Source organism: Cydia fagiglandana, chromosome 23 (genome assembly GCF_963556715.1).
Source record: "Cydia fagiglandana chromosome 23, ilCydFagi1.1, whole genome shotgun sequence".
NCBI classification, from domain to species: Eukaryota; Metazoa; Arthropoda; class Insecta; order Lepidoptera; family Tortricidae; genus Cydia; species Cydia fagiglandana.
In genome coordinates, this window is record NC_085954.1 from 450,051 (window position 1) to 461,735 (window position 11,685).

The 11,685-nt window shown below is 34.5% G+C and overlaps 1 protein-coding gene across 1 annotated transcript; it reads right to left on the minus strand.

Moving 5' to 3' along the window:
* Window positions 1–1,963: 1,963 nt before the first annotated feature.
* Window positions 1,964–3,692, minus strand: LOC134676032 (CD63 antigen-like). The gene has a single exon (XM_063534344.1). It carries the CDS (start codon window positions 3,579–3,581, stop codon window positions 2,820–2,822), a length of 762 nt encoding a protein of 253 aa, XP_063390414.1. The 5' UTR covers window positions 3,582–3,692; the 3' UTR covers window positions 1,964–2,819.
* Window positions 3,693–11,685: the final 7,993 nt, after the last annotated feature.

An 11,685-nucleotide genomic window follows, 5' to 3' on the forward strand; every position in this document is an offset into this window, starting at 1 on the left:
GAAAAGTATTTTTTATGATAATTGATCATTAGAGCATTAGCTCTAACAATCAATTCTCCCATTAGGACAAAATATTAAGAAATAATTAGAAATACCTAATTAGAGATCGTGAGGCAGACCCTACAAAGATCTATAGTATGTTATATGTATGACAATGCCACCATAATACACCACATAGACTTTTGTGGTAGCTGTACAAACATCTTGTTGAAAATATACTTATGTTAAGATGGCATGCATGTAATGTAATACTCACTACAATATATGCCATTGTATACTTACCTAGCTACTCATTTCCACTATTTTCTCACGGAGAGCGTATCGACAGTAAAACAATAGACAAGAAATATGCTACTGGTTATTACACAAAGAAAACATTATATAACCTTTTATAAGCCTTATGTCCTTGAAATAAAGTTCATTTTTATATAAATTATGTTATGAATACATACATATGTATGTTACGTTGCATCTTGTATTTAACTGCAAAGTAATATTATATAAAAACAGTTTGAATTTGGAATTAGTTGCACCAAAATACGGTAAACAATTAAATGGTTTCCCTTTAGCTTTTACGCCTGTTTTCGTTGTATGTTTAGTTTATAATTAGGAGGAAAACTTAGTTTTATCGTACTTAGGTACACGTTAAGTATCCATACTTCCAGACATATTAATTGGAAATCGTTGTCCCTCGATAGATATGAGTATTTACCACATTTTCCCATAATTGGGGTTCTAAAACGAACTAGATTTTTCTAAGCCTTGAAGCGCTTTTTTTGTAAGCCTTGAAATGCTTTTTTGTAAGCCTTGAAGTGCTTTTTTGTAAGCGTTGAAGTGCTTTTATGTAAACGGTTAGTGCAGGTTTCTTTTTTTCTATCCATTGAACTAAATACACAATAACATAATTTCTTTAGATTTATAGATGAATTTGTTGTTGTAATAATTATGTTTAATCAATATAACGGTTATCGTAGGACAGCGTATTTTTAGTGATTATCGATGTTATTTTATTTAAGTTTATTAGGTTCTAATGAATTGTGACATACCCCATTACTCTATTAAATTTCATGGCCAAGACCGATCTCAACGGAACGCAGACAGACCATTACACCAAATTGAGTGTTCTATCAATGGTTTGATCGAGGCTTAACAATTGGCTGTTAATTGCTAAATTACTAGCAATTAAATGAAGGTTAGCTTAGGGCGAACTACTTCAGACTGGTGTGATGAAAAAGTTAAATATTTGTACGTTAGTGTTTAGATAAAAGGTGTACCCTAGTCTACTTTCCGAATGATTTTTGTCATGGCATTAGTAATTGAAGAAACATGTATAAATTCAATATAAAAAAATGTCTGTGAAGTTGGTTTACAGACGATAATTTTGCGTGATAACGTCATAAGAAAACATTGATGAAAATTTGCCGTAACGTTACCATGGACATCAGTCCACAACGTTACCATGAAAATCCGTCCACAACGTGACACTTTTTCGTGCATGCTACCGGTGTTCATCGATTTATAGACGTTTTGGCAAAACATCAATTTTGCGTTAACGTTTGGCCTCTTAAGGCCAATCGCCGGTGGTCAGTCATTTGAGCATTGATTATTTTACGAACCTAATCGGGATTAGAAGTTAAATTAATACAAGTATTTTAGAAAAATTATGTTTTATTCAACTATTTACTATATTGCAGTTCTTGGTTTACTCTTAATTATAAATATTTACAATCCAGAAGTTAAACTTCGACAATATATATTAGAAAACAATATTTGTATAGGTACTTTTATAATTCATAATAAAATAACATCTGTTTGTTAATAAGTAAATGCCTTTTTATATTATACCAATTAGGTATATTGTTTACATTCTGACAACGAAATAGTAGGTACAGTCAACCAAGAAAGTGGTTTACCACTTTTCGACTCTATCAATCAGATGATAGAGTCGAAAAGTGGTAAACCACTTTCTTGGCTGACTATACTTAAAGTTGTATTATCTACATTTACTAAAATTATACACTATTAATATCACGTAAACTATATTACTAACTTATAATAACATAACATTCACAAAACTTTCACTACAAAATCAGCCATAATATTTAATAATATTATTTTTATGATTCTCTACTGAATGGCATGTGCAAATGGTAGCTTTTTATAAAATATAACAAAAACCTTTTGTTTTGTATAATAATGGCATAATGACTGTATGTAGAACAATTGTTCATTCATTTGTCCTCTACAAAGGTACAAGTACAACAAACAAACTAACAAATTTATCTATTATGTCAATTAAAAGCAAATTCTTCCTCACACACTTTGACCTTGTTTGTCTCCTTTTAATACTGTTATAATATATTACTATGTTTGTCTGAATGTATATTTTTATCATCTGAGAATATATATTTTATTTGGTTTTACACTTAGATTTTTACCGAGACCATTTTCAATGAAGACATTTTGAAACACAGCAATTTAAGATTCACAATAAAATTAATTGGCCTAACTTTAAAATAACACTACTTTGCATTAAGTAAAAAGTAAATTACATTATAATCTTCTTTGGTTATCTCACCACTGGCATCCTACAATAAATATTAAACATTCTCACACACATGAACACATTCAAAACATTTAAATAAGTAAATATCAAGAAAAATTTTGCAACCAACATTTGAACTATTGTACAAATTGCAAAAAATCACCTGAACTTTACAAATACTGAAACTTCTTTAAAGTTTTCAAAATAAAACTTTAGAAGTTTCGTCCCAACGGCGGGATATTAAAGCTTGACTCATTTCACAAAACACTACACTTTACAAAAGTCCTTTCTTCGTCTCGATGTCCGTCGCTTCGTACACTGCTGGCTTTCTCTTCAAATCTATCGACAAAGCTAAAGTAGCTACTAGACTTAAGATTCCAAAGAAGGCTGCAACAGCAGCGGCCGCTGCTAAAACTCTTAGGAATAATCTACTGTATGAAACAACTACTTTTACACAGCCATGCCTATCAGTAGCCTCCTTAGACGTGAATTCGCATTTTTGATTGGAATCTTCTGAATATCCGCAGCAGGATTGAGGTAAATAATGCACACCGTGAGGCCTGTAGCTTGATGAACCTTCAGCGCCGCAGCAACCAAGCCAGCTCTCGATCCTCGAGAACATCTCCTGGTGATTCGGACTCGTTTTTGCTTCGGAAAATCCGTCGGTCAGCGCATCAATCAAATACACGTCTGTCTCTTCATTGTCGCCATACTTCAAAGTTAACGCAGCACAGGTTATAAGCACTATTAAGGTGATGAGGATGAAGATAGACTGCATAATAGTGAAGCCCTTGTTGTTCTTGGAAGCAGTGCAGCAGCCGAAGCAGCTGACGAAGATCACGAAGATTCCAGCTAAGCAGGCGACGACCGGGATCACTTGAGGCCAGTACAAGCTGAAGTCTAGTTTGTAATGATGGGTGTTCCTCAAGGCAGTAAATTGGGCCACGTATATACAAAACGCGACACCGCCGAGGAACAACGCGAGCCCGAAAAGGGCATAAAGAATATTTAGGATATAAAGAATTACTTTACGCATTTTGGCGTTTGTTTTAACGGGAGCGGTTCGTGTGGCGCCGAACAATATAATGGCGTGTATAGCAATTGTCTCGATATATAAGCGGGACAGTTTCCTGCGTGAATCAGCCTATGACGGCAATTGGTCCGCTCAATGGGTCTGACCGCGGTCAATATTTTCAGAGGAACGGATAGTCTTAGCATGTTGAAATGTTATAGATAGTTCCATAGACTTAAATTGAAAGAGTAAGACCTAATTAAAGCTATTTTTAGAGCGAGTTGATTAAAACTGCCTGTTTCAATTAGCTATTAAAGTGTTTGTTGTTAGAAATATTGAAGTTTTCTTTTACAATTAATTTTAAGCACCAAATAAAGTTATATACCTTTTGTTTATCGCAGCTAGTAGAAAAATATTTTTGTCCCTGGCTAATTATTAGTGTTTTAAAATAAAAAGCCACATCTTATTAATATTCATGGCCTTTTCATAATAAAATATTAATGGATAAAGATTAATATTCTGTTTTCTTTTATTTATAAAGTAGTTCCGTAGAGGTTTCTATTTTTAGGTATTTCAAATCCCTAATTAAATTTGATCTTTTTAAAGGTTTTCCTCCATGATAGTGTGCTATAATCATTTTTGGATTACCTCTAAAAGAAGACCCAACCGCTAAGAGCTTTAAACCACCAAATCCAATCTAATCTAAATAATGCTGGTTGGATTATCATTGCCAAATGCATGCGTTTGGGAGTAGCGGAAATCAAAACGGCAATGACTGGTTTGTAAATCAGCTAGTGTGACAATAGGTACAGAAATAGCACGAATCTAGTAACTATCCGGTTAGACCAAGGGCACAATCTATGTAATTAGAAATTCATTGATGGATTTGTACCACTTTATCCCTCGCCATTTTTTTTTAATACTTAAACCATACTTCTTATCTTCCTACTTTTAAGTCTAACCTAAACCTGATAATATTCCCGTAATGAAGAGGATTTTTCATTAGTCATCGGTTTACAAGCTGAGATGTCCCACCTACGTTAACTAACACGCTTGACGTAGGTAATACATGTGTGTAAGTATGACGTATTTTATACAACTACTTCTTACTTCTACCAAATTCCGATAAAAGAAGTAAACTTTTCTGTTATATAAGCTTGTATTTATTTAAGTATATCGTCGCCTAAGATAATGTAGGCCTGGAGAGCGAGCTTTGCTTAGTTTGGGGCTAGGTCAATTTGTGTAGATTGCACCGAATAAAATCGAGGGAACTTTTCAAATATTAAGTAATATTATTTCATAATTTAGTGATTTTGAAAATCTGTTTTGTGAAGTCGGTTCTTTTTAGTATTCCATAGCATAGCAAGAATGTATTTAATAAAATATTTTTTTTTTATTATTATTAGATAGTAAAAATATCCGTGACACCCATGGGAGTGATGAGTTTAATTTTGAAGAATTCTTTAAGTATTCTCTGTAGAATATCAATTTTAACATAGCAACTTGCGTGTCCTAGATGGGCGGAGTCGTAGACAGTGGGTCTGGCTGGGTCCACAGGAGTACCACGTTGCGATGTTAATAGTAAATGATGAATGGAATCTCACATTTTTTTATTAAGATTATCATTACTAGTTCATTGATTATTATGGAGGTATTTGTAGCGATTTAATAGAAACAATAACAGCCCTTACCAAAGGAAGTAACGCTATGTTTCAAGGAAAACATGATTCAGTAAACAACATGACAATTATTTGCAATAAATGTCGTAATTCCATTTAGTATTCTTTATTATATATTTTATTCATATTTAAAAGGACTTAAATCACATAAACTTACTACTATCATAGGACTTTTTAGAAATAAAGTATTTACTCGTACTTTGAGTGCAGTCGTACTTGGTTCAAAAATATTGTACTTCATATTTCTTGTTAATTTGTAATAATAAATGATCTGAGTGTACTTCTTGATAATTGTCAAACATTGAAAACTTGTATAACAGTGTTATACCGATTTGCATTGTTTGTGAAGATTAAAGGGTTAAATACTTACTAAACCATATATTTATTACTAAATAATTTAAGTACTTACAGATAACAGAGTAAAAGGCAGTTTGAATAAAACCGGGCAAGTGCGAGTCGGACTCGCGCACGAAGGGTTCCGTACCATAATGCAAAAAAAAAACAATAAAAAAGCAAAACAAAACGGTCACCCATCCAAGTACTGAGTACTGACCATTCCCGACGTTGCTTAACTTTGGTCAAAAATCACGTTTGTTGTATGGGAGCCCCATTTAAATCTTTATTTTATTCTGTTTTTAGTATTTGTTGTTATAGCGGCAACAGAAATACATCATCTGTGAAAATTTCAACTGTCTAGCGATACAGCCTGGTGACAAACGGACGGACGGACGGACAGCGAAGTCTCTATAATAATATACCTTTTAGTATATCACAAAAGAATACAAATATAGTTAACTAGCAAAAATCTATCAAAAGTACTAAGTGAATTTATAGCCAATCAGGTAATTTACTCCATCTAATTTTAAATATCAACGTACGAGTAAATAGGTACCTACATAATTATCGATACAATAAACAACTTATCAAAATAGGTAACTTAATTTACAATATCTTAGGTACTAGGTACTCAACGTAACCTAATGTAATAGGTACCTATTATTTAGGTATTACCGAGTTACAGTTATTACACATTAATGACTTTGCGCAAAACTTTATGAACGGGACTTTCCAATGTAATGTGTTGACACTCCAGGGGCCAAATCGACACGTACAACTGTCAGATTTCGCATCCACGTCAAATCAACAGTTGATTTCATCGCATACTGAGTTATGATTCCATCAACGGTGGATAATATCATTTGGTACAACCAAAACTCCACTCTAAACTAAGGGTGGTTCGGTTTGGTTTGCTTGTCACCCTAACTGTGGATTGTTAATGTCAAATTTTGACATTGTATGTATTCGAGAACTTATGATTTTTCCCACATCAGCGGGAGATCAACACGATACGTCAAACGTCGCTTGTCGAATAGGGGTCCTGTAGTCAGTACTTAAGTAATTACTACTTATGTAACAGATACAGGTAAATAAAAGACTGTCAATTGGCAATATTTGCATACAAACAAATAATTTTATTTAATTGCTTACTTCGAACATTGTATTAGTATGAAAGCCGCAAGTGATCACAAATTATTGTGTATGTGACAACGTCAGAAAATGTATTCCTTGAGTCACTTGAGTGTACGCAAAGAGAATTTAGTAAGGAACGGAATAATGGTACATCAGATAAAACCTAAAAATGTAGTACAAGGGCGAACTTATCCCTAAGAGGGATCTCGTAGTATGCAGATAACTCTTACAAAATAAATATCTTAAAATCATGAATGAACTATGAGTCATACTACGCACTACGCAGCCTCGTCGTCACGCATGCGCCGAGAGTAAATGACTCACGCGGCGGTTCTCAGAACTAAATCGTTGTTTCTTGGAGATCCGTTATTATGTATGTCTTCCGAGGGTGACACATGCGTGATGAGATGAATATTAAGATTTAGGTATGGTGTCAGATTGACTTCCATCTTCATCATCATCTTACATACCTATATATAAGGCACTACCTTATTAGTTGCAGATATTTACACAGCTGATAGTACTCGATTCCTGGACTATATTTAAGTATGAAACATTATCGCTTTTACGATGTTTTTTTGGAGAAAACTGAAAAACTAATTTGCTACGTAAAAACACCCTGTTAACGTGGTTATTAATTGTGAACTTATTGAACAGATTCTAGGACCTCTAGTCTTTTACCTACACCTCACTGTCGGGCCACTTCATTCTAATAACCTTTTGCAGTTTTCCCGCCGAACCACAATGAAATTTAATTTTTGGTTCGGTAAATTAAAATAAAAAATTAATTAATTAAATATTCTTAATTTCTATTTAAAGTTAATTGTTTTAAAGTAAAGTACCTATCATTTATTAAAATATCTGCAACTAATAAGGTAGGACCTTATACCGGGTGTGGCCTGTAACATGAGCAAAAAATTAAACTGTAGGCTGTACTCCTCATACTGACCAACATTTGTTCAGCGACTTTTAAAAATAACTTGTGGTTTGATTTTTAATACACTTTAATGTTTATTCTAAGACGCAATGTATTGCGAATTTTGTTATGATTAAGGCGTGACAAGCAACGTCAATCACAATGATATGGCGTGGCAATGGCGTCCATTGAAAATAATATTTATTTTGTATGAAAAATAGGGAGTCTAAATACTTCATAATTTTTAAAAGTTGTTGAACAAAAGTGTCACCGTTTGAGGAGTACAATCTATGTTTTAATTATTTGCTCGTGTTACAGGCCACACCCGGTATTATAAAGAATATGTTTTGAAATACGAAGTTCTACTTTAAATGGATTGAACTGTGCGTAGTCTGTCAGTAACTATTTACTTAATTCTTGTACTTTATATATTTTGATTCGCATTTTTTGTCATAGCTGCAAATCTTTTTGCTATTGCTTGAAAAAAAAAACACGAAAACATGTCTATTTTCACTCATTTTATATTGTATATTGTTATCCTGCATACCAAATACCATAGCAGTTTAATTTTAATGTAGTGATATTGCCAAGAAATCTGACTAGCAAAATTTTGAATAGCAGCATATTTTTAGATTAATTGAGATAGAAGGTAATAAGTTATTGGCAAAATTTTCATTTTTGGTAAAAGTTGTTATCGCTGACTGTATTTTTCTTTCCACAGACAATTAATACTCATCGAGACAATTCTAAAAACCCCAAACACAATTAGGTTTCGTTGTTTTATCAGAGTTCCTATGGCCACCTCTGGTCTCCATCATCAGATCAGCTCGATGGTACCATAATATTGCATTGCCGCCCGACTTACGTATGTATGCAAAATTTCAGCTCAATCGGAAACCGGGAAGTGGATCAAATTTAACTTGCAAGATTTGATTACAGACAACGGTCAGGTGAAACAAAATAAAAGCTTGTAAAAATCCGTGCGATAGTCATTTCTTCCGTCGGTATTTTTACGCAGCGCGCCATATTTATTGTCCCTTTCTAATTTCCTGGCTTCAAGTCCCTTCTTAAACCGTAGTCTCTTGAGCAAACCTCATCAAGTAGTATATTCCACAACAGCCGGAGCGCTCGCGGCAGGAAATCCTCTCAAACCGCACAGTGGGCGATCATTTAGGTTCCAAGGCCGTAGGGCACGTTTGAATAATCCGACCAATGCCACGGCCATAAAAGTTCATTAGCAAATCCATTGCCATACCGCACAGTGGCGTCATTAAATTGTAGGGTTCGGTACCGGGAAAGTTTTTAGGCTCAGTAAAGCAGGAAGTTTTAAAAACCTTTAATACAGTTACTGGCTTAATCAATTTTGTTATTTAATTATTTTGTTTATTTATTCTGTCTGAGAGTTGTATTACATGAATTACAAAAGTTATACAAAATTCTACTATGCTTTACCTACTAGTAAACTTTGTATGTAGTTCGGAAATTTCTGTATAGGAATCCAACTCACTCTTGACCACTAACATGAGTTATTACGCAAGCAAACATATAAAAATGCCTTTTACGATCACCACATAGCAATAAAAACATATCAAAACACTATAAATGCAGCGGTTATCTCATATCAACAACAACATACTTAACTAACCATTTACAGACCTTATATCTATGCAGTAAGGTATATAATCGTGCAATTAACTGTCAGGCGTATTCGAATTTTAGTTACTCGATCTATTTCCGATATGATACTAATTTGTCAGTCTCAAAAGCGACGTTTTTGATTGAAGAAATGACACTTTAGACACTTGAGACATAATTATCATATCGGAAACAGGTCGAATTAATAAAACTCGAATTGGCCTGTTACTGTGTCCACTATGCTACTTGCACATCTATATCAGACGACCCAAGGTTGCTTACCTCTTCCGGATTTACCGCCAATCAAAAATGCACCTTACTGTAAAAAACTTAAGGTTTGTTTTTACATGTAGCACCCTAATGGTATCAGATATGCTTTTATTCACTGTGACAATGGTTGCAAAGCCATTGACTTTAGCGAGGTTTTATATAAATCATAACTTTAATATGACATTATAATGTAATGTTTGCAAAGTAGCAGTGTACTACCACCACTCTTATGGTATCATTCCATTTCTAACCGCAGCTGCACTACCGGTACTGAACGCGTCGCTGTCATTGTCAATTTCCATAGTAAAATGAACAGTAGTGCAGTTGTCGTTGGAAATGGTCTGTCACCTTTAATTGTCCATTGGTAAAACTCATGACTGCAATAAGGTTGCCTTTCCACCGAGGCGGAGATGAGAGGTGTGAGAATCAACATTGTTTGTAATGCACATTTCTTTTCCGCAACGTTAGATTCTCTCTCTACTTCGTCGTAACCTCATGACTGAGGGTCGTGACCGCCTTATGTCACTTTTTAGGGTTCCGTACCTCAAAAGGAAAAAACGGAACCCTTATAGGATCACTCGTGCGTCTATCTGTCTGTCCGTCTGTCACAGCCTATTTTCTCGGAAACTACTGGACCAATTAAGTTGAAATTTGGTACACATATGTAAATTAGTGACCCAAAGATGGACATATTTTTATATTATTTTAAAATACATAGGTTCGAAGTTATTTAAGAAAACAGCCAAAAAATTACCATTCCGCCCCCTTTCTCTCCTACTGGGTCTAAAATTTTGAAAAAAATACACAAAATAGTTCTTTACCTATAGATGACAGGAAAACCTATTAGAAATGTGCAAGTCGTCAAGCGTGAGTCGGACTTATGTACGGAACCCTGGAAACGCGAGTCCGACTCGCACTTGGCCGCTTTTTCTTAGATTGCTCTCCAACCTGACCGATATTCTGCCTTCCGCATAGAGCCCTGGAACTTGACTACCCCAAAATTTTCATACACATTTCGTCGGGTACCGTAAAACGGGGTGAGTAGGTTTCGCGGAGAGAGATGGGTTATGAATGGGGAGAGAAGGTTTGAGAGGGGGGTGAGAAGAAATTTTGAGGCTACTGCTACAAAAATAATGTATTCCAATTTAAAATGGAGCTATAGTAATACGCATAATAAAAAAAATCGATCCAACAGTCTTCCAAAATCACCTTTGTAGGAAAACCCCTCTCACCCCAAATATGAGGCACTACGGGGTGAGGTGGGTTTTCCTCTTTATCGTCAAAGTTATGAAATGGAACTACCCGAAATATTGACCCTACTCACCCCATTTTACGGTAGTTGCACACATCTCTGTTTTGACATTTTGCTGGAACATTAGTCAGCCGCGACCACGACCAGTGAAACCTGTGTCGAAACGTCTATAAATAAAGGTAATCAAATAAATTCGCGATAGAGCCGTGTATAAATGTGAGTTAATACCATGAACGATGTTATGCAACACACATTGCGTAAAGGGTGTCTTATATTAATCATAAATAAACCATAACATTTAATAGAGTCAGACTAAGCTAACTCGGCAGCGATTTTGACAGCACAGACTGTGCAAGTGTTATTTATTCGGCAAACTTCTATGAAATTAAGACTTCTAAAATAACACTTGCACAGTTTATGCTATTAGAAATCGGTGCCGAGTTAGCTTGGTCTGACTCTATGTGATTAGTGCGTAAAGTTTTATTTTCGATATTAAACTTTCTTTTTTTCAAGTTTTATTTTTTTGTCATTTTAATCTTTACACATATTAGGGTCATTATTGAGCTCTAGTCAGACTTCTATCTATCTAGTTCGTTGCTATGTTTGGTTACGCATAAAAGATTCATATTTAAAAAATAATTATTAGCATTAACTCTTTACCACTAAAATTCATAAACAACTTCAATTTATAATCTAGATAGCGCTGAAAGGCGCTCTAAAGTTTGCCGAATAAATTCTAGATGTAAGAGTGTCGCCTTTTGTTTGGGACGCGCCTTCTTTGTAAATTGGATCTAGTTGTTCTAGAAGAGTTACGAAGACAAGCGCCATCTTGAGATAATGTCATGTAATATTCAACTCGAGCTCTTTCAAATTCTAGACTTTGAAATTTTTCTGTGTTTCGGCAAA

Bases quoted from the DNA above. Each gene is read 5' to 3' on its own strand.
- LOC134676032 (XM_063534344.1), bottom strand. From the start codon at position 3,581: ATGCGTAAAGTAATTCTTTATATCCTAAATATTCTTTATGCCCTTTTC.